Genomic DNA, 24,369 nt, shown 5'->3' on the forward strand with positions numbered 1-24,369 from the left:
GATCCCAAAAGACAGAAGTGTGGTTTGAAAGGTAGATTGGCTGGAAGAGGGGTCCCGTGGAAGCCCTGGCCAGGGGCGGGTGAGTACGTGCGTACACGATCCAAATTTTCTGACCAGGCTGTTCCCATGGACCAGGCCATGGATCCCTGAGCATGCGGCTGGAAAGGAGCCAAAGAATTTGCAGTGTCACGCCATGACAGGAGAAACCAGAGCAGGGATGGAGGGAGGGAAGCTTCTAGAGCAAGGGGACATGACCCCTGTTACCTGCGGGGCCGTGAGTCCGTGGGAGAGTCCCAGGACGGCTGCCTGCACCCCCTCCTCTCGCTCAGGGCACCTCTCTGTTCCATCCAAGCCCTGTATGTGGTGTGTGGATTCTGTGCAACAGCAACCCTGAAAGTGATTATTTTTTCATTTCTGTTCTTCTCTTCTGAAATGGAGCTATTAGACTTTGGCAGATCCCTTAATATGATTATCATTTTTGAATGATTTTGAATTGAATTGTTTGCACTCATGGTGCTAATCACTGTGGAGTTGGAAGAATGAGGCCACGGGTTCACCTTCCAGGATCCCACCAGCCTTAAGTACCCTTGAATGGGTGTCTGGGTGGGGGGAGGTGGGGTGGGGTGGCCTGCAGGCCTGGTCGGGGGCTCTCTTCCTGAACACGGGGACATGTCCATTAGCCTGACCCTGCACTCTGGCTCCCTGAAGCTTGTGGTGGTTTTCTTTCGGGGACTGCATCTCCCTTTGAGAGGAACACTGCCAGTCTCCATTCTGCAGAAAGTTCTAGCATACAGCCCCTGCCCTCACCCACAGTGCTCACCCAGAAATTATTCAACCTGGCCTTGCCCACTGTACATTAGCCATTGCCAGAGCCTGGCTCTGCTCCAGGAGCCTGAGGTCTGAATGCCTGAGGACAGGGCACCCCCTGAACTGGGGCCATCCGTGCCGCAGGACATTGTAGTAGATCCTTGACTGACTTTTCCAGGAATCTCAGGGTTGCTGGCCCAGCGGCTGCCCTGGCCGTGGCATGAAGCTGCATCTTTGCCACCTTAAGACCATCCTCTTCCCTCCTGCCTTTGGCTTTGGCCATCGCCCACAAGGCAGACAAAGCTTCCTCGGTGCCTCCCCGATGGGACCTGTGCCAGCCAGGGACTTGCACTTTCGTAAAAGGGTAAGAAGGGACCTCTCAGATTCATTGCCAGGGATCCAGGTTTCTGATTCAGAGCTGGTCCAGCGGCACAGAACTGTAACCAGAAGAGAGAAGACTCATGGGGCCTTGAACCCGTGTCAGCTACACCGTGAGCAGGAGAGATGGCATTGAGGGGAGGGGAGATACATCTAGAAGGAGTGGCTGCCGCCCACCAACCGTGCCAGCAGGGCTCATGTGCTTCCTGTTTCCTTTCCCTCCTCCACCAGCTCTTCTTCCTTCCTTTTATCCTCTCTCACTTCCCCTCCACCTCACCTCGAAGCCCCTTCTGGCCACTCTCCCTGTCCCGGGTGCAGCATGGAGCTCTCCCCAGCCCAGGGTGGCCCCGTTTCAGGGGCTCGTTTATTTATTCAGCAGCCTCAGTGGTACCGCTCTGGGGTTGTTGGCACTCGGGCACAGTGAGAAGTTCTGGGCAAGTGAGTGTGGGTGACCGCAGAGTAGGGCACAAAAGGATGTTATTTGCAGAGCATGTGCCTCGCATACTAGCACATCACACACCTTTTAACTGGGACCCAGAACCTTCAAGGGAGCCGAGGCAAGTTTTCAGGGTCAATTGTCAACCAGCCCAGGCAGCTCATAACCTTGTGTTTGCCTGAGAGTGCCACTGCTGTTCCCCTGGTATGTGGGCATCCAGGGGCCACCCTGGGGTGCGCGTCCAGACACTGAGGCCAAGTCCAGGAGCCACTGAGGATTGACAACACTGGAGAAAATTCCCCATAGCTGGAAGACTGCTTCATGAGTGAAGGGGAGAAGGCAGATGGAATAGAGAAGGGATCACTGAGAAAATGATGGCTGGAGGAATCAGTCGGGATGGGAGATGCATGCCGAAAGTAGATAATGGACCAAACATGATGACCTCTCAGTGTCTGTGTTGCAAGCTATAATGCCCAAAAGTAGAGAGAGCGTATGGGGAATATTGTCTGCCATGGAGGCAGGGAGAGGGTGGGAAAGGGGGGGTATACCCGGGATATCAGTGGTGGGGAATGTGCACTGGTGGAGGGATGGGTGTTTGATCATTGTGTGATTGTAACTCAGACATGGAAGCTTGTAACTATCTCATGGTGATTCAATAAAATTTAAAACAAAAATTCCACTGTCACTTCTGGCCACCCCAGCAGCACAACCCCAGGGCACCTGCAGCTCCTGCAGAAGATCCTCTTTGGCCCAAGAAACACTCTGACTTTTCTGGCCTCTGGCCAGCCCCCTCCAAGGCCCTTTCTGGCAGGTGCAGAGAGGCAGCAGGGGGAAGCCCTTGACTTAAAGTTGGGTGGTCCTGGACAGCCAGTTGTGGAATCTCCTTGGGCCTCAGCTCTTCAATAAACTTGGTCTTTCTCACAGCTGCAGTGCACGAGGTGGCGAGGATGGGGTGAGGATGAGGGGAAGGGGGTGCTTAGAAGCCTAAAGAGTGCTTTGCACTCATGCTTGAGACGTAGTAATTGCTCAGTAAATGCCTGTTGTCCATATTGTCGTCATCATTAGCTCCTCAGGTGCTTGGACTTGGAGGTGTGTCGTGTATTTCTCTACCCCTATGGCATTAGTGCAGCCCTGGGACAGGGCAGGGGTGAGAAAATAGCTGTGAATACCTTTGTTCTAAAGTCTAAAGAGAGGCCACAGGACATTATAAAAAACTTAGATCCCCACACCCCGCCCTGGAAGACAAGTCAGGGCCTGCAAGGCCTTGCTGTGGGGGTCCTCCTGGTGCCTCTCTGTGCTCCCTGCAGCATGTGATACACAAGGCGGTGGAAGGTACTGGAAGGCAGCATGTCCACTGGGCCTGCTTCCACTTACATGGCCTCTGGGGATTTTGTCTGGTTCTCAGTGACAGAATCTCGCCTTTGATATCCCATAGGAGGGTCCAGGGGATACATAGCTACAAAATGAAGTAACGAGTTTGTCTACTGGTCTTCAGGACCCCCTGGCCAGCCACACTGTAAATGCTTCTCATGGCTCCAGGCACATCTCCTTCTCTGTCAGCTGGGGCACATTCTCTGCAGTTTATTCCTTGAGCAACCAGGTGGGCACCAGAGGGTCCCCTCATCGTATAGGACCCTGATCCGCATCTCCCCTGTGGAGATTGAACTCTTCCTGTCCACTGCCATTGTTTCCTTTTGAAAAGTCCTTCTTCCATGAGGGGCAGCCGACACCTCCGTTCCCCACTCCCCAATGTCTCTGAGACTATGCCTGGATTCTTTATTACAAAATTGTTCATGATTGAGTTTGAGTCATACAACGTTCCAACACCCCTCCCTTCACCAGTGTAATTTCCCAGCACCAGTCTGTCTCTCTCTCTCTCCCATTTTAGGCATTATGGTTTGTTTTTGTTTTTGTTTTTGCTTTTTGGGTCACACCCGGCGATGCACAGGGGTTACTCCTGGCTCATGCACTCAGGAATTACTCCTGGCAGTGCTCAGGGGACCACATGGGATGCTGGGAATCGAACCCGGGTTGGCTGCGTGCAAGGCAAATGCCCTACCCTCGGTGCTATCACTCCAGCCCCGGCATTATGGTTTGTAATACAGATGCTGGAAGGTTATCATATATATCCATTTACCTGTGTTCGACACTCAGTTCTTGTCCATTTCCAACTATTATTGTCATAATGTACCCTCCTCTATCTTAACTTCCCTCCATATCCGACCCCATCGACCAATTATTGACCAGTCCTCTGGTCTCATTTTCCCTGAGTGTGCCTGGATTCTTATTCCCACAGGTCAGTGAGAACCACATTCTCTGTTTTCAGCCACCTCGTGTGGGCACTTGTCCACCTCCCAAGGAGCTGGGCCAACTCTGGAAGTCTCCAATCCCTGTGAGAAGTTGAAACCAGCTTTCACACACTGATGCCAGTCCTGCAATTTGTGCCAACTAAGCCACTTCCAAGTGCGAGCCATGGGTGGTATGCACCAGCGTCAACATGTTGAAAAGAGAGAGGGTGTAGGAATTTGGGCCCTGAGGGATGTCTCTCCATTTGCCAGAGTGGGACTTGGCTCCTACTGTGAAGGCTCATGGGAGGCTGCCACTATTGACACCTTGATGACTTCTTTAGCTGAGCTGTAGTTGACTCATAGTGTTGGCAAGGATGACACGTTTATGTGTGCAGGGGCAAACTGATGCGCTTAGGCAATGCAATATGACTGCAGCCACTACATCAACTCAGACTTCCCTACTTCACCTCTTCTAGCATCTCTGAAGGCCGGATACAGCCTCGCTGACTCATCGCAGGGCACACATTTCATCTCTAGGGCACCTCCTGTGTCTGGGAGCAAGGTTGCAGCCTTTGACCAGTATCTCCCCTCTTCTCCAGCTGCCCAGTCTCCCAGGGGTCACCAGTCTCTTCTCTGCCTTTACAGGTTCAGCATTTGTAGGTTCCACAGACTGTGCGGTCAGAGAGAGTCTGCCTTGGTCTTATTGCGATACAATCTTCCAGTGTGGATACAGACCACGTAACGTGGCTTCTTTCTATCTCCCACAGAACACCCGCCATGATTGGCTGCTCCTTCGTGGTCAACAGAAAGTTCTTTGGTGAAATTGGTCTTCTGGACCCTGGGATGGACGTGTATGGAGGAGAAAATATCGAACTTGGCATCAAGGTTTGTGCACCCGTGTCCTCCCTTTGTGGGGGTGGGGGGTCCCATTTGTGAGCAGAGCTGCCGGTCATCTTTCATGAGTATTTAAAGCAGCTGGTGGTGACCATTCGCTGTCCTGTTCTAAGGGTGTTTGAAGAATTTTCATGCTCCTTAGAAGTGACCTGATGACAGATAGCTGAGTGGCAGTGATGACAATCCTATATGACCACATGGGTCTCCGCAGGCAAGGGGGTTCATGGGTTTCTCTCCCCACAGCCCAGCCTGCCTGGGGAACAGGTGAAAAGCAACTGCTCTGATTTCTGCATGACCAGATTCTGAGAACATTGGGACCCTGGCCCAATGCCCACCCCCCCCCTTTAAAAATTCCCAAGTCTTGGGGCTGGAGCAATAGCACAGCGGGTAGACGTTTGCCTTGCACGAGGCCAACCCGGGTTCGATTCCCAGCATCCCATATGGTCCCCTGAGCACTGCCAGGAGTAATTCCTGAGCACAAACCAAACCAGGAGTAACCCCTGTGCATCGCCATATGTGACCCAAAAAGCAAAAAACTAACTAACTAAATAAATAAAAATTCCTATCTTATTTTAGACACTTTGATTTACAGTACTATTGATCATAGGATTTTATGGATAAAATAATCCAGCACTACTCCTCACCCCCTCTCCAGAGTGTTCACTTCTCCCCACCATGGTCCCAGTGTGCCCCTCCATCCAAATCACCCACCCCCTTTTCCTCTCCTATGATAAGCTTCTGAATGATGCCCAGTTCTCAGCTTCAGTTGCCTTTGGGCATTGGTTATTTCCCAATTATGATTATTTATAAACCGACACATGGAGAGAGATCAGTCAGTGTCTGTCCCTCTTCTTCTGACTAACTTCACTCAACATAATACTCTCCAGATCTATTCATGTCTCAGCAAATGGTTTGCATGGTTTCAGCTTTTCTAAGAGCTGAGTAGTATTACATTGTGTATCTATGCCATAGTTTCTTTATCCAGTCATCTGTTCTTGGACAGTTGCTCTGTTTCCGGATTTTGGCACTTGTGGACAGTGCTGCAGTGAACATAAGTTTTTTTCTGAATAGAGATATTATTTTGGGCCCTTGGGGTTCAGTGCCAGAAAACTTGATTGCTGGGTCATATGGTAGCTCAATTCCTAGTTCTTTGAGGAGTGTCCATATTGTTTTTTAAAAAATGCAGAACAATCAACATTCCCACCAGCAGTGAATGAGAGTCCCTTTTCCCCCCATATCCATACCCAAACTGGTGGGGTTTTTTTTTTGTTCTTTGTAATGTGTGCCAGTCTCACTGATGTGAGGTGATATCACATTGTCTAGATGTGCATTTCCCTGAAGATAGTGATAAAAGTGATATGGACTACCTTTGCATATACCTCTATGCATCTATGTCTTCTTTGAAGAAGTTTCTGTTCCTATCCACACCCTCTCCATTACTCAGGTTTTGATGGGGTTGTTTACTTTTTTTCATTGTAACATTCTACAAATGCTTTATGCATCTTGGATGTTAACCCTTTTGTCAGTGAGTGGTGGGAGAATATTCTGTCCCAGTGGGTGGGGTGTCTTTTTTTATTCTAATCATTTCTTTTGCCATGCAAAGGCTTCTTAGTTGGATATAGTTCCATTTCTTTATCGTTGCTTCCATTAGCTTGGTTAATGGCATTGAATCATTGAAGATACCTCTGGCTTCAATTTATGGGGTATTCTCCCTGTTTCCTCAGTGTATTGAATGGATTTAAGTCTAATATCAAAATCTTTGATCCATTTTTTATTTGACCTTTATGCATGATTTTAGAAAAGAATCTGAATTCAGGGTTTGTTTGGTTTTTTTTGCATTGTTGAACATTATTCTTCCACCATTTATTGAAGAGTAGTTCCTAGCTCCACTTAATATTTCTTGCTTCTTTCTTAAAGATTAACTGTCCATATACCTAAGAATCTCTTTCTGAACCCTCAATTCTATTCCATTGGTCCTTATTCCAGTACTGCACTGTTTTAAGTACAACTGCTGTATAGTACAGTTTGAAGTTGGGGAAAGAGAAACCTGCCGTCTTCTTTTTGCTTTGGATCACTTTGGCTACTTGGTGGGGTGAGGCTGGCAGTGCTTAACTACTCCATATTAATTTTGAGAGCATTTGAGCTATATCTTTTTTAAATATTATGTGTATTTTTATAGAGAATGTGTTGAATCTGTGTGATGCTCTCCATACACATTCATATAATTTTATATATATATATGTGTGTGTGTATGAACATGTCTGTCCCTCTGTAGATATTATTCATGTGTGTATATGCATGTGTATATAGTGTCCTCCACCCAGCTCCTCTGAAGGGATTTCAGGGCTGAGGTTGTCAGACTTCTTTTACTAAGAAGATGTCCATGACCATGGTTATTCCCACATGGGAAATAATTTGAACTGTGCAGACTGACAGGTAGGAGCAGTGAGAGAGCTTGGAGTATGGTTGGGCAGCATGACACAAATAGACAAGTGGGAGAAGCATTGGAGCCAGGACTGGCAGAGTATAGAGGGAGGGATGAAGGGACAGGCAGGAGCCAGGGCTGAGCCTGTTTCTGATATTGGGAGATAAGGATGCTGCCTCTGAGGGGAGGAAGGGGAGAGAAAAAGTGGTATTTTCTGATGCAGGTAAGGTGAATCTGAGCTTCAGATACCCTTTCATCTAACAGGCAGCTCAGGAGTGAAGATGAGCCAGAGGTAGATGCCCTGGGTGTTTGGGGCACATCAGTCCTATTTGAAATGACAGGAGGGAAGAGGTTGCCCAGAGAATAAAAAGTGGGGCCTAGACGTAAAGGCAGAGGAAAGGGAAACAACCTGGAAAGGCTGGAAAGAACATGGAGAAAGTGAGACAGACAGACAGATGCAGAGAGAAACAGATACAGAGACAAGGGGGGGGGGCGGAGAATGCGAAAGAGGGGAAGATGCAAGAGGGGGAAAGGAAGGGAGAAGGAGAGAGGAAGTAGGGAGGGAAGAGAGAGAGGAGACAGACAGACAGACAGAGAGGGAGGAGGGAGAGGGAGGAGGGAGAGAGAGAGGAGACAGAGAGAGAGAGAGAGAGAGAGAGAGAGAGAGAGAGGTCTGTGATACTGAGCTGAGAGGAGAGTGTGCAGGAACTCCTCATGGGTACCCAAGTTGGACTCAGCAGTAGGCATTGTGGGGAGGACCCTGCATGCCCCGTGGGAGGAGGGATGAACAGGAAGGGGTGAGGCAGTGGGTGAAGGGCCTCCAGGTCCCAGCCACTGGTGGGGAGAACCTGGAGAGAACCCTGCAAAGAAGCAGGTCTGGGGGCGTGAGCAGTGACCCTGGAGAAACCTGGGCTGAGAGGATCAGGGACTCTCTGTGGCTTGGCACTGAGAGAGGCCCAGAGCCCTCAGGGGTTGGGTGGGGACCTGACCCAGAAGAAGGGCCGGGGGGTGGGGGGCGCTCTCGAAATAGTGCAGGGCTCTGTTGCACGTGGGTTTGTGCAGTTCTGCTGTGGAGGGATGGGGCCTGTGGTGACTTGCTTGTTCCAGCTGCGGTGTGGTGGGCCACGGCCACAGCTGCTCCACCCAGAGAACGCAGGAGTCGGGATGAGGGTGGGTTTGAAATTGGCCTCTGTCTCGTTTTCAGAAATAGTTTTGGGAAAATCACTGTCACTGTCATCCCGTTGCTCATCAATTTGCTTGAGTGGGTACCAGTAACGTCTCCACTATGAGACTTGTTGTTACTGTTTTTTAGCATATCAAATACGCCACGGGGAGCTTTCCAGGCTCTGCCGTGCGGGCGAGATACTCTCGGTAGCTTGTCGGGCTCTCCCAGAGGGGCGGAAGAATCGAACCCGGGTCGGTCACGTGCACACCCTACCCACTGCGCTATCACTCCAGCCCTTTGGGAAAGTATCCTAATTTTTTAAGATGTTTTTGTCTTTCACATCTCCACTCCCCTTTTCCAATTTCCTGCAGAAATGTGGGCCCCCTAGCTCCTCCTCCACCCTCACTGAGTCCCCTGTTTCTTTCTACAATGCCCCTCGCAAGGAGGTGAGGAGCCCCACTGAGAGCCTTCGAGAAAGATTTCAGACATGGCAGCTCTCGCTGTCCCAGCTTTGACACCCTTGCCACCATCCAGAGAGTCGGGGAAAGAGTGGGGGAAGTGAATTTCAACTGCGAGTGGCAGGGGACAGCAAGGTCATGTGGCTGCTTTTGCTAAACTGTAGCCATCCTCTCAAAGAAGAAAAATAGGCTGTAGAGAGCAGGAACTACACCTGTATACACACACATGCAGACACACACACACACACGACCAATATGTATATACACATGCACTTACATATACACAAAGCCATATACGTATATACACACAGCCACATAGCCACACATGCATGTGTGTGGGAGCAGGCACACATACATGACCAATATGTATGCATGCATGTACATGCATATACACACACAGCCACATATTCACACATGCATGTGTGTAGGTGCATGCACACACACGACCAATATGTATGCACACATGCACATACTTATACACACAGTCACATAGCCACACATGCATGTGTGTGGGCACATGCACACACCCACATACATATGCACACACAGCCACATACGTATATATACAGCCACATAGCCACACATGCATGTGTGTGGGCACATGCACACACACACGACCAATATGTATGCACATGTGCACATACATGCACATACGTATACACACAGTCACATATTTTTATACACACAGTCACATAGCCACACATGCATGTGTGTGGGCACATGCACACACCCACATACATATGCACACACAGCCACATACGTACATACGTACATACACACAGCCACATAGCCACACATGCATGTGTATGGGCGCACGCGCGCGCCCGCACGCACGCGCACACACACACACACACACACACACACACACACACATCCCTTTCTTATCAGGCCTCCAGAAGCAGCCGGCAGAGCCAGCTGAACACTGAAAGGGCTTCCTCCATTTCTGAGTTTTTTTGCTCCTTGCCGTCTAGGAATTCCACCCCAAGTGAATGAGGGTTTAGATGATTTTGTCTCTTGCTTTTTTTCCCCACAAAACAAATTGGAGAATGAAGAATTCACTCATTACATTTTATGTTAATTTCTTTTATGTTAATTCAACATTTTATTATGGAAAATTTGAAACAGACGCCAAAATAGAACAGTCTAATGAATCCAAATGTACTCGTCAATTCAGCGTCAACAAATATCAACATTCAGCTACTGAAAACCTTTTAAAGAGCAAATCCCCAGACACCGTATCATCCCGCATATAAAGACTTCAGAGCGTATTGCTAACATAGAGACATTTTTTAAACTTAGGCTCCATGTGGATGTTAACCAGGCTAATTGTGGTAATCATTTTATAATATAAACAATTATCAAATCATTATGCTGTACACTTGACACTAACATAATGCTGTATGTCAATTATACCTAATAAAAATAAATAAATATGCATAAACACATGTCTCAGATAAAATTATACTTAGTAAAATTTAGTACCTGTTTGTATTTCTCAGAGATAATAACAAAATTCTGTGAGACTTTCTCAATTACATATATATGATATAACGTAAGTTATTGAATATACTATTTTGCAAATGATGTGTTCAAATAAGGGTCAAAAATAAGGTTCATTCGTTACATTTAATTGTTTAGCTGTTTTCAGTCTATAATATTTTTTCTTCTCAATTTCATTGTTCCATGTCAGAATAATACTTGAAAAAAATACTTGAAAACTCCAAGTATTTATTCTCTAAAATTTTCCAGAATCTGAATGTGGCAGGTTGATTCTTTATCATGTTCCTGCAATCTTCATTTTCTCTAACCTATAACCTTAGTTTCCTTTCTCACTCTCTCGCTGTCCATATTCCTCCTTCCCTGGTTGGAATACCTTTAGCGGGACTCTGCCATCTGTCACATCACATTAGGGACACGTGATGTCTCACTTCTACTAAGGTCAGGATTCAGCAGTACAGTTGTGTATTCCAGCCTGGTTCTCCATCTCCTTCCCACCAGCCTTTCTCCTAATGGTTTGAACTGCCACTAATGCCTATTGCCTGTATTTCATTAGGTCCTACAAAATGGTGGTTTTTAAATTCTACGCTCATTATGTATTTATAAGCTGTAATTCTTCCATTAAAACAGGGGGCTTTCATAAATTGTTTGGATACTCTGAAATATTATTTAAACAGGAAAGGGAGAATAATGCTTGATATTTTTCTTTTTATTTAAACATTTTTAGAATAATGAGCCGATGCCTAGCAACCTAAAAAGATGACCAGTGAGATTTCTCCCAAGCAATATTCTGAACTCAGTTTTTTCCCCCAATATGTTTGTGTGTCTAGGTCCATTACAGTCATTTACTTTTTGCCCATTCAATGTGCGTTTTCTACAGTATAATGCACACTTTCCATTTGCAATGTAACGATATCATGATTTGCACATCCTTACAATCCCCTCCACACGCAGCACATTTGTACTGCCCGAGGAAGTCCTTCTTCTGTCCTTTCCTGTCAGTTCTCTTTAGTCCTCCGTGCTAACCTGTCAGACAACCATTCCTGGGTTTTATCACCGTAATTACTTGTCTGTTCTAGAACAACATAGAAATGGAGCCATACTTTCAGTTCTTTTCACCAAAATGATGCTTTTAAGTTTCCTCCACATTGATGATTTTTTTTTACTTTCCCCTGCTCTTTTGTGTGTTTGTGGGGCTACCATCAGCTGTTCTCAGGGCTAATTCCTAACTCTGCAGGGCTCAGAGGGGCTGGGGTTGAAACTTGGGTTGGCCACATGCAAGGCAAGTGCCTTAACCCTGAAGAACTCCTTGATGTTGGTGTTAGCTACCCATTCTTTTGTGTTTGTTTTTGAGTCACACCCAGACTGCTCAAGGACTACTCCCATATCAGTGTCCGGAGGTTGTTCCTAATAGTGCTGGATGGTCCATGTGGTGTCAGGAATTGAAGCTTGGCCTCCCACATGCAAAGCTTGACGTCAGTCCATTAGACTATCTCTCCTGCCCTCAAATCATTCTTATTTATGACTAGACTATCTTTTTTTGTATAATAGAAGATTCCTTTATTTACTTTCCTAATTAAAGTAGGGTTGTTTCCAATTTGGAACTGTCATGTATATTCATGTAAAAGTCTTCTTGGAACATACGCTTGGGGGTTTGTTTTTTTCTCTTTGTTTTTGTTTTGTTTTGTATTTTGGGTTTCCACCTTGCAGTGCTCTGGAGCCACCCATGGCTTTATGCTCAGGGACCATGCCTTGTGGTACTCTGGGGACCGTATGCAGTGCTGGGATTTGAACCCGCATTGCAGCCACACCTGCATGCAAGGGAAATGCCTTAACCTTTGCAGTATCTCTCTGACCCAGGACATATAAATTTTATTTTTCCTGGGCAATACCTTGAAATTGAAGAAAGAGCATGTGAGGGTGATCTAGGTTTTACACTTTGAGAGATCACCAAACACGTATGGAGACTCTCAATACCACTTCCATGGATATTTCTTTGCGATCCTCTGAAGTCTAGCCCTTTTCTTGTACGTGTAGGTCTGCGGTGCATCTTTTTGTCTCCAGTATAAAATAGTCTATTATTTTATTGCTCACCTATAGAGATTCAAAATATGTATTTTCTCTAATATATAGATTCTCTATACATGTTTCTCTGTATTTTCTTCTAGAAACTAGAGAATCCTAGCTTTTACATCTATGCCTATGGTCCATAAATCAAATATCTTGTTTGTGTGTTTGTTGTTGGCCACCCTCAGCAATGCTCAGGGCTTGCTCCTGGCTGTGCTCTGAGATCACTCCTGGCAGGACTTAGAGGACCATATGGGGTCCTAGGAATTGAATCCAGCTCAACTGCCTACAAAGGATTCTCTCCAGGCCTTCGTAGATCAGGTATTTTTATGTGTAGAATACTTTTTGACCTGGATGTAAAACCCACTTTTTAAAAAAGAAGTGATAAATTTGACTATATTTTTCAGCTTCGATTTAGCAAGACGTAACATTTTTTAAATGTATGGAAAAGTGACAAACTGGGAAATATATTCACACTATCTGGGTCTGACAAAGGACCTTTTGATATTATTTATAACCAATCTTCAAAATCAGAGCAAACCAGTAAAAAGAGACATCAACAGCAGCCTTGTTTTCTCTGTTACAGGAGGGCTCAGTCTCATCTTATGCATTTTCTAGAGATTCCAATGTCCTCTATGGTGTTTAGAGGCCAAAGTTGTGTGTGTGTGTGTGTGTGTGTGTGTGTGTGTGTGTGTGTGGTTCGTTTTTTTTTTTTTGAGTTATAGTGTTCATTGCTTATGGGTCATCATTGCTGCTAAGTGTTTTTACTGAGAAAAGCTAGACATGGCTAATTGGATTCAGAAGCAGAAATGTAAATGATTATTTCACAACTCCAATTTAAGATTGTGACCATTTTACTTCTTTGACTTCATACTTTTACTGTAAGTTCCAATTCCTTTTGACACGATTTCTTATTTGTTTTATTCTACAGCATAAAAATCATATTTTAAAATAACAAGTTGACTAAAGGTTAATAGATCTTTGTGGTTTGTTTTGTCCTTACAATGTAGCCCTCTAGGAATGTATAATCAATACTCCATTTTAAAATTATTTGAAATCATTTTTCTCTGTGTACTTAGAGTTTTTCCAGCAACAAATGATAAGTTTGCATTCTTTTCTGTTTGACTGAGGTTACAAGTCAGTTAACTAAAATTATTGAAACTGAGGTCTAGACATTTTGACTTAATTCTGTACAGAAGCCCTAGGTTCATAACTAAATTGAGAGAAGGGTACAGAGATTTACCTAAATCCCTCTGTGTCTCACATGCCTAGCCGCTCCTATATCAATGTCCCAGTCAGAGAGGAGAATTGGTTATAATGGATGCCCTTTATCAGTGCATCCTAACTACTATAGGTCTATGGTTTACATTAAGCTTCAAGTGTAGCATAGAACCGTCTATGGATTTGGATAAATGTGTAATGACATCTAATATTCTAACAACACCCTCACATCACACAGAGTATTTTCACTGTTCTGAAAGTCTCTTCTGCCCCCATATGTTCATCCATGCCTAATCCTGAGCAACCACTGAAATTGTCACCATCCCCATAGCTTTGTCCTCTCTAGAATGCCTTTATACAGAACCTTTGCATGTCAACTTCTTACATTTAAGTTTTCTCCAAGTCTTTTTATGACTTGAAAGTACGTTTCTTTTTCTCTATTCTTTTATTTTTCTGTTAGCTGTGAGGGTCACCCTGGATCTTGCTCAGGGGTCTGAGGCCTCTCCTCGTAGTGGTTGGGGAACATGAGGACTCAGCTATCCTTAGGGCCTCTCATGCCAGGAACCAAGCTTCGGATCTTGAGCACACCAGGCATGTGCTCTGTCACAGGAGACTCATATCACAAGAAACACATCTCTAACCTATAGCCCATTTTTTTTAGTATAAAAAAATTCCATTTTCTGAATGTAGCATCCATTGACTCCTGAAGAACATTTAGTGGCATCCAAGCTTTAGCAATTATTAATGAGTCTGCTTCCTGTGAAATCTGGTGGTATTTCTATAGTCATAGCAAAGTGTACCAAGTATTCTGATATCCTGCAGAAACACATGGAGTGGGAGTAGAAATGTGTGTGTGGAGGGGGGGGGAGGAACAGTTGCAAGGGGGCTCCTCCTGTGGGCACGTATGGCCCAGCCCACCTTAACCATATCTGGTTAACTGGACTCAGAGTACTATTTGGCTCACACATCAAGAAAAGTCTGAGAACTCTTGGCTGAAGAAAAATTTCCCCTGCCTCTACTAATAGTATCTTGCTAGTGACCAAAACTAAGCAGTTAAATATCAACACACCAGAGCTGAGTCTGAGAGGAGAAAAAGATCACAGGGAAGCAAATAAGCCCCCTCTACCCAACTCTGAAAGAGAATCTGGAAACCCCTGCACTGTCGCCAGTGTGTGGAGGGAACAGGGATGGACATAGGCAGGGGACCTTCCTTGGCAGCATGTGTTGGCAGCCATTAGTCCATCTTCAGCTGGTTGGTATTTGGTATTTGGTGCTCAAGAAGACAAGCAAGGACTGAGAGAGAGCTCCAAGGATAGAGGTGCATGATTTGGTTCCGGGGTCTATGGGCCAGACCACATGCTTTGAATGTCAGAATCGCAGGTTCAGTCTCCAGCAGTGGCCTGAACACCCACCCCAGAGATTGTTTGAGTTCATTTGTCCAGAGCACCCCATTCTCCTCCCTTCTCGTTAGCCCAAGGCACGGACAATTATACAGTCTCTAGTCCTGCAGGAGGTACTCAGGCTGCCGGTATATAAGATATATCATAGAATAATTTCATCACAAATGGAGATGATGCTCATAATCCTATGTAGACGCGAAGATAGATAGTATCGCCATACATCGATTTCATGTAATGCACTATCTCAAATAGAGAGAAGTGTGGTTATGTAATAAGCAAAAATGTGTTTGAAACAGCATGAAATTGGATTTCCTCATCCATAAATTGTGTTATATTTATGTCTAAGTTATAGTTGGAGGAAAAGAACTGCGATGTTGATATTTTTATAAATGGTGTCTAATGCATTTCTATTAAGGGGAGATATATTTGGTGTGTTGAAATGTATTATCATAATAGCCAAACCATTTACTCCACCACCGGAGCACTGTGGTGTTCTGTGTGGAATTCCACTGGCCTGCTCCCAGCCTGCCACATCGATTGTAAATTATTGTAGGCATCTGTGAGTTATTTTATAGGAAGCATCCATCTATTTTTACAGCTCGGAAAAGTCTGTCACTCTCATTCATCTCCCTGGGAATAAAGCAATAATTTGATTCGCTATAAATGTGAACCTGGATTTACACCCTCCTCTCCAGTCGGGACACCTGTGATGGGAGTGATTTACGGCTCTCTTTCTGGGCCAGGGGACTTGGAGATGGCAACTCAGCCCGCAGTGCTTGTTGCCATTTTCTACCATTTCCACAGAAAACGGGGAGGGAATCCGCCTGTTCCTATTCTATTTAGGCCATAACTGATTTTATTCTGCACATGCTGAATGCCAGGCCCCAGAGATCATCCAGGCAGGACCTGACCCACTTGTCCAGTCAGGAACCCTGTAGTTGGATGATGACTGTGAGTCCTCCCAGAAACGCTTTGATTTCTTAGGAAGTGACCAAGTGACCTCTTAGATGTTTGCTTTCTAGAAACAAGCCCGTGGGCAAGATGAGATTTTTTTTCTGTCTCATCCTTTGGCTGTGGGGGTGGGGGGGAAGCTTGTCTGGAAAATGCTACTTCTTTGTCCCCTCTTTTCACACTAAGATGCTGAGGGGAGATGTGCTTTGCCAGGCCTGCAGTCCTGTGGGACTAAGGTTATTCTTACCTGGATGTTTCTAGGGTCAGAGAAACAGATAGCATGAAGGGAACATAAATAAGCACCAAAATCAAAGGGTAGAGGCATGTGCAGTTGTCTGGGCTGGAGTGAAGAAAAGAGAATAGGAGTCAGGAAGACCAGCAGGGGAGATGAGAGACAGGGCCTGCAGTGCAGAGAGGGGAAATCAGAATGGAGGTTCTGGTGGGCAGTGCTATTGTTCCAGCCATTTGACAGCCTGGCAGGGAGTGGGGGGTGGGGGGAGGGGGCTCGGGGTTGGCTGGATGCATTTAAAATAGTGTTGCCCATCACTCAATTTAAGTCCTCACTGAGGCATTCAGATTCAGGCATGAAAGCTTCTCCGACATTTCTTTATTGTGTCGGAATCTGAAAGATTTGTGCTGGAGATACCCTGATTGGAACCATTTATCCTTGAAAGTCAGTTCTTAAGTATGTCAGACTGGACTGGCTCAGCGGGGCAACACTTTGCTTATGCTGATGGCCTTTACTACTGTGAAAGTGCTAATAAATCAGTTCGTGGGCAGGATGGAGTTTAATTGGAAATATGGCGGCTGCTTGTTCCCGTTGAGGGCACCTGCTCTGAAGCCACTGTCAGCCTCAACCTGAGTTTCAGGAAGGTCCCAATGTCCGGCGGACAGCCACCTGTAGCCATGTCAGCCTCACAGGAGGTAGTGCCCCATGTCACTGTCTTGTGTGAATTTTCTCCCTATTTGAAAATATAAAAGGGAAATGATTATCACGTTCACTTGACAACTCCTTACATTTTAAGTGCCAGGGCTTAGAAACACCTGGGTTTCCTCTACATGATCAAAATGGAAAGTATGGAAATCCACATATTTCTTTTAGAACTAGCACACAGACCCTTCCTACGCTCTTTGAGGCACATTCAAATTCTATTCCTCCTGTGAAGGCAACCTTATAGGAAGTTATAAAGCTCTCTCCTACTTGGGGCTGGGGCGATAGCACAGCAGGTAGGGTGTTCACCTTGCACACAGCAGACCCAGGTTCAATTCCTCCACCCCTCTCAAAGAGCCTAGCAAGCTACCGAGAGTATCTTGCCCGCATGGCAGAGCCTGGCAAGCTCCCTATGGCATATCGGATATGCCAAAAACAGTAACAATGAGTCTTAAAATGGAGACGTTACTGGTGCCCTGTGGAGCAAATTGATGAGCAACGGGATGATGGTGACAGTGACAGTGACTCTCCTACTTGGTGTAAGAAGGCTCAAGGAATGTACAGAGTCAGTGGGGAAAGGGCTGCCATTTTTTTGTGGACATCACACTAAACTAACGTTTTCCCATCATTGAGGCCCCATTTTTTTGGCTCATCCAGAAAATCACCCAATTCTTTGGACTTAGAGGATGGTCTTGGAAAGCAGAAGGGACTTCTCTGCTTTGGATATTTTCCGGTGAACATTTTTCCCAAAGTATGCAGGGAAGGGCATGGGGTTGTCTAAGACTGGGAAGGGTGGCATGCCAATGAGAACATGGGGCAGACCTGGAGTATGCTTGTGAGGAACTCTGTAGACCCTGAGAGGACCGAGCAGCTATGACAAATGCCAGCAAAACTGTTGAGCTGGGAGTGGATCCTTCCCCACATAGGAATGCGGGAGGCTAGCTATGTGGAGAACCAGATGATGGGGGAGTCAGTGACGCTGAGGGGTTGGTTGGCATTCCAGTTTCATCTTCAGAACAACTGTCTCCAAATAGTAGCTTAACAGGTGGCAATCACATTAATAATTCCCCTGTGCACAGAATCCAGGTGGTAGGTTAAAAGAAGGACTGGAGCCCCCCACCAAAGAAATACAGAATTCCTAACCCCTGTTACCTGTGCTCATGAGCTTATTTGGAAATAGGGTCTTTACAGTTGTGACCAAAATAAGATGGAATAGTGAGGATCAACCCTTATCCAGCTTGAGTGGTGATTACCAGAGGGGACATAGAGTCACAGACAGAACACTCAGGACCTAGAGTCTGAGCCAGCGGTAGCAGCAATAAAGACCAAGGAAGACCGAGGGTCAGCACTGCCAATAAGGAGGGAGAGGCAAGGGAGGGCTCTGCCCTACAGCTTTCAGAGAGCTTGCCAACACCTTGACTATGGAGAACCAGCTTCTAGAACTATGAGATCGTTTGATCTGGGGTCTTCAGTGCCTCCCTGCCAAAGTTAGGGGTACTTGGCCAAGGCAGTTCAAGGAAGTTAATGCAGTGGGGACAGTTTGTTTCTGTGCTGTGACATCTGGAGAGCACTGTCCTGCCTGAGCTCTCCAGGGAGCCTTGCGTGTGTCCTAGTCTGGCAGCGTTACGGAGTGATGCCTGGCTCCCAGATGCCCAGACGAAGCCACACCACCTTTTCTGACCCTGCATCACAGGGCTGAACCCTGACTCTGACTCGGGATGGACAGAAAGTCAAGGTCACAAGGAGTGGGAGAGAGAGAGTGGCAGCAACTGGGGAGACTCCTGGCCAGGCTGCACTCGACACCCCCGTCCAGGCCAGCACAGGATGCGTGTCATGTCCCCCTTCCTCCTTAGGTCTGCCATCTCCCTGAGGGGTCTCTGCTGCCTCACAGCCTGTTATTCCAATACGCGGGATTGGCCAGGGAACCGGCTGTGGGAGCCCACTTCACTCCACCTGTTGTGTGTTGTAGTGGGGAAGGGACCACCCTTTGTGGGAGAGTGAGCACGCAGAGCCATAAGGAAAGACACGCGTTCTGGGAGCCTCTGCAGGGAGGAGACACAACTTTTTGCAAGCAAGGTCAGTTTTATATACCTCAAGAAACAGGAACAAACTTTTCATGGGAAACAGGGAACAAACTTTTTTTTTTGCTTTTTGGGTCACACCCGATGATGCACAGGGGTTACTCCTGGCTCATGCATTCAGGAATGACTCCTGGCGGTGCTCAGGGGACCATATGGGATGCTGGGAATCGAACCCGGGTTGGCCACGTGCAGGGCAAACGCCCTACCCTCTGTGCTATCGCTCCAGCCCCAGGAACAAACTTTTCATGGCAAACAGGGAACAAACTTTTGGTGGGCGGGATTCAGCACACACTTGCAGAAAGGCTTTGTAGGATGTTGTAGCTTGTCATTCCTTCTTGGCTGGGGTCCCGCTTCCCCAGTCGTCCCCTGGCCCACCGAGGTGACTGGATGTTACAGATAGCTGCTGGAGGGGAGAGGGGCCACTGCCGGGAAATCAAGAGGGGAAGCTTGGGGGGAGGGGCCTCCTACTGCTCATACTGGTCGGACAAGCCTTAGGGGCTCCAGCCTCGCCTCTAGTTGCTCCCCAATTGTTCTGTGCAGCAACCCTGGTCTGCTCTTGACCCCAAGAAGGAAATCACTGAGTGTAGAGCACAGCCTCACTGTCAGGTCAGCCTGGGGTCAGCAGGGAGGAAGGAGTGCTGCCTGGAAGAGGTGACATTCTGGAGATGGAGTCCCATTCACTGCCACTGCAGTCACTGGGGTCAGGTGGGGGGGATGTCAGGGTGCTCTGGGTGCCTCCTGATGGCCTCTGTGCTTTAGCTTCTCCTCCTTGGTCGTTGAGAGGAAGCCTCCAGGCACCCGTGAAGACCCCTTGTTGGGAGGCAGTTCCCAGCCTCCCCCACCCCTGCATCCCAAACAAATGGCCCTATTTTGCTGCTGCTGTGTTCTGGAAAGATGGTTGGAACTGTACCTTGGATGTCTCCACTCTGAAAAGGTTGCTGTGATGAGAGTAACTGACATATTTCAAATTAGAAATGGACTTGATAGACTTGTGGTCACCTGCAATGACTCTCCCGAGTTGCAGAAGATGGTTCTTGCACGAGATTAGACACTGCTTCTCTCTATGTCTCCATCTCACTCTGCTCTGTATCTCTGTCTCCCTGTGTCCCTGTCTCTCTGTATCTCTGCCTCTCTGTCTCTCTCTTTGTCTCTCTCTGTCTCCTTATCTGTCTGTCTGTCTGTCTGTCTCTCTCTCTGTCTCTCTCTCTGTTCCCAGTCATGCTGCAGTGGAGATAAGCTCCAGTCATTTTCAGGGGTCCTGGATTCACTGCAGAGTTCTGCAGAGAGGGACCTAAGAGTTCACAAAGTATGAACACAACTTTGCCAGTTGTCAGTCAGCTGTGCCCAAATCCCTCCTGTGACAAGACACGCACCCCCTCTGGCCCCTCCCGTATTGGACGGGCAGGCCACTGGATACCATTTTCAGTGGCTTGCCTTTTAGAGTGCCGACCGTAAGCCTGCGCTAAGTGCTCGTCTTCTAATGACTGGAACTGCCTAATGAGCCTTAAGTGATTGCAGAGCTCAGGAAGCAGAAGTAGAGCTCTCCCCGGGAGCAGCCAGGGCTGGGGCACGGAACGACTGATCCAAGGAGTGGTGAGGGTGAGCCGCCACGCCACACAGTGCTGCTTGGTGGGGGGCACTCTTGGATTTGGGGGAAACTCCTGACCAGTGCCCGGTGCACTGTCAGTGCCCAGCTCCAGGCGGTGCCCAGGTGACCATGCAGTGCTGAGGATGAACCCAGCACTGGAGCCCCATCCCCGGCAGGGTCCTACCATGGGTTTTAGTGTGATGTCCACTGTTGGGCGGGCTGGCTCTACTCACTGCAGTTCCTTCTGGGCCGAATTCCTTCAGACAATTGACTAGCGGGGGCTTTCCCCCGTGTGTGCCTCAGTCCTCTCATCTGGGGATAAACTGAGTCTAGTCCTTTCATCCCAGGCTTCAGGTCTCCTGCCATCCCGGGCATTTTCTCTCTCAAGTTACACCCCCAAACCCTGAGCTTGATATTAGGCAAAGAGCAGGAAGGCTGGCAAGAAGCGCATCTTGTCCCGTATTCTCTCGAAGTCATTCTAAGGCCATAGATCATGCCATGCTATGGGTAAGGACAGATGAAACCCTCCCACCGTTTGCACACAGAAAGGCTTTAGACTAACCCTTCAGGACCAACCACAGAAGCCACATAGAGGAGACATGACTCAAGCCCCCTGGAAAGCTGCCACATGCTCACCAGGTCATCCTCAATACCAGTGTAAACCCACAGAGGGCCGGCCAGCACCTGTTCCGCCCATTCTCTCCCCCAGTCCTTCCTTCAGCATCTGCAGGGCAATGCAGCAAAGCACGGGGTCAGAGCATACAGCTGCAAAAAGTTCTACAATCTGGTGTCCAGGGAGAAGAAGCTCTAGTCACAGTCCGACAGGTGGAATAGAGTAGAGCCAGACCGGGATACTCTGGGATTGTGGGAGAGGATCCTCCGACCCAAATCCAGAACCACCTGTGAAGGCTCTGCCGCCAGAGTCACGTGGGAAGAAAGGGAGGCTGGCCTGCCTGTCTCACCACCACAGAACCAAACAGCTCCGTTTTGAAGTTCGGAGCAGCCCAACTTTTTAAAAACAGCTTCACGTAATGGTCACATTCCAACTGTTTTGCAAAAACAAAAACCAACCCAAAAACCTGTGTAAAATCTATGACCATTGCACAGTGAAATGCCAGAGCCCAGGGGAAGCTCTGGGAAACCCAGAGGCAGGCCAGGGTGAGGCCCCTGGACTGGTTGACCAGTTTCCATGTTTCTGTGCTGCCCATTCTCTCCCCCAGTCCTCCTTCAGCATCTGCAGAGCAATGCAGCAAAACACGGGGTCAGAGCATACAGACACCACATAGTCTGGTGTCCAGGGAGGAGACTGCCGTTAGCCATGCCGCCTGCACCCTGGCGGCTTCATCCGCTCCCAGGGTTCTGAGGCCAGCAGTTAGCACGGAGAGAGTCAGCAGAGGTCCAGCTCCTGGCAGCCTTCTCAGTCTTTGAATTTTCCTTTCTCTTATCTCCTCGCAGCTCAGGGGTATTCTGTTTTTATTGATCTTTTGTAGCATCTCATCTTATCTCGGGCAGAATGATACATCTCTATTTTCATAAGGCATCTAAAGCTTCCTACTTACGGTATCCAAGGACTCTCTCAGTCAGCTGGTATGCCCCTTGCCAGCCCCTCCGTTTTGATGCATAGAGGGGTATATGATTAGTAAGTTTTACTAAGAAATCTATGATTTTCTGGGTTGGTTTCTGCTAGTGTTAGGTATTTGTGTTAGCTCTCATTTGCCTGCTCACACACACACACACATCATCATCATCATCATCACACACACACATCATCATCATCATCATCATCATCATCATCATCATCATCATCATCAATTTGAATTCTCTTGCTTATAAGGTCCAATCAACAACTCTCTCCAAGCTATGAGAGACTGGTCCATTGCAGAAGCCACAAGCAGCATTAAATGAGATGTATAATGAGCCTGAAAAAGGTGGACAGACCAAGTCAAGGGTGCTAGGAGGACCCGCTCGGGATGGGAAATGCGGGCCGAAAGTAGACCATAGACCAAGCATGATGGTCAGTTAATACTTCTATTGCAAACCACAACACCTAAAAAAGAGAGGAAAAGGAAATTTCCTGCCACAAGGCGGGGTGGGGTGGAGGGGACAAGGTGGGGGTGGTGGGAGGGATGCTGGGATCATTGGTGGTGAAAAATGGGCACTGGTGGAGGGATGGGTACTCGATCATTGTATGACTAAAACGCAAGCACGAAAGTTCGTAAGCCTGGAACTGTACCTCATGGTGATTCACTAATTTAAAAAAAAAAAGAAAAGAAAAAGAAAGGTAGACAGTACAGAGGCAGGCAAAGTACATACCTTTGATGAGACACGAACAGCCCTTTCCACAAAGCCTTCTTCTCAAACGGCTAGGCCAAATTGATATTGCCCATTGTGGCTATAGGGAAAAAATTAAATGTTCATGGGTTAAGGTGTTTTCTTTGCATGCATCCAACTCCAGTTTAATCCCAGGTACCACATCTGTTTCCCTGAACACTGTTAGGAGTGATTGCTGAGCACGGAGCCAGGAGTAAGCCAATGGGACTACTGAGTCCCTCCCCTTTACTCCACCAAAATGCTCCTAATACTGCTGGAAAAATAGAGTGGGTTTTAGCATCTATTTCCTAAACTCAAGAAATAAACAGGAAAAGTATCAAAAGCCTCTGAAAGTGTTGTATGACACCAAAAAAAAAAAAAAATGAAGTCCTGAGAGCTGAAAGAAGTATCTCAATGATTTCTTTCCTGAAATCCATGAAAATGACCGAAAAGCAGTTATATATAGTTCTCAGGATTAGGAAGACTCTCTGTTTATCAACCATGCTCATGGCAGTGCCTGAGAAGGTGAGGTTCAAAGTGTAAGAGACGATGCACTGCATCTTTGTTGCACCAAAAAGGAAAAGGCAAGGGAGGAAGACCAAGAGCTAACCTCGATAGTATTCAGTCTCCAGGATGGCAGAGCAGCATTGCCCAGGAAGAGCAGGAGTTCCAGAAGGAAAAGAGAAGCCAGCCCCTGTGTGAAGAGGAGGAGGAGAGAACCCCTATGCCAAGCATCTCCACTGTGGACACCCATTTCCCAGACCTAACTCTGAGGCACTGGGCACACTGTGTCACAGACCCAGCATCACCTGGAGCTTTTAGCTGCTGGGCCCACATTGGCAAGTTCAGAGGCTTGGAGAGAGTCAGGGGCACTCCTGGGCAGCTCCTTCCCTGTGCCGGACCCCATTCTGCTTCCATCTTGCCAAGCAGAGCACACGCCTAGCCACCTATGTCTCTGGGAAGTTCTCTTGTGTGCATGGGGACAGTTCTACTTTACTCCAAAATGTGTGTGTGTGTGTGTGTGTGTGTGTGTGTGTGTGCTGTGTGTGCATGCGCACTTTTATCACCCTCTCCCCACATGGCTCAGGTCTGGAGTGGGTGTCCAGGTCACCAAGGAGGGGAAATTAGGCATGTTTATCCTTGTCCTTTGTGAACGCCTTGCCCGGTGATGTGAATTCTCTTCCCTCACTGCTCGTCGAGATTGGGCTTCACTGGCTCCAGCAGGGAGACCAGGACACGCAGTGAGCATAGCCGTGATTGCGTTTAAGGCTCCATGGGATGCTCAAAGTGCCGGCTGCAGGCTCTGCTGGCGGGAACCCTTATTCCAATTCCATATCATGTCGCCACTTGAGCACCACCAGGAGTGACCCCCTACCCCCCGCCGCCCAAGCTCCACTGGGTGTGGCCCCCAAACAAACAAGCCCACCAAAGAAAAGAAAAAGGAAATCGTTATTGCAAATGAAAATAGTCTA

General features: G+C 47.4%; 1 protein-coding gene across 1 annotated transcript in view; it reads left to right on the forward strand.

Annotated features, from left to right (window-relative positions):
- GALNT17 (polypeptide N-acetylgalactosaminyltransferase 17) overlaps positions 1 to 24,369 on the forward strand; it is a 447,864-nt gene that overhangs the window by 336,216 nt on the left and 87,279 nt on the right. The window contains exon 6 of the mRNA XM_004615923.2: positions 4,677 to 4,794. Coding sequence (XP_004615980.1) covers positions 4,677 to 4,794 — 118 coding nt within the window. The remainder of the gene's footprint in view (positions 1 to 4,676; positions 4,795 to 24,369) is intronic.

Source organism: Sorex araneus, chromosome 4 (assembly GCF_027595985.1).
Source record: "Sorex araneus isolate mSorAra2 chromosome 4, mSorAra2.pri, whole genome shotgun sequence".
Classification (NCBI taxonomy): domain Eukaryota; kingdom Metazoa; phylum Chordata; class Mammalia; order Eulipotyphla; family Soricidae; genus Sorex; species Sorex araneus.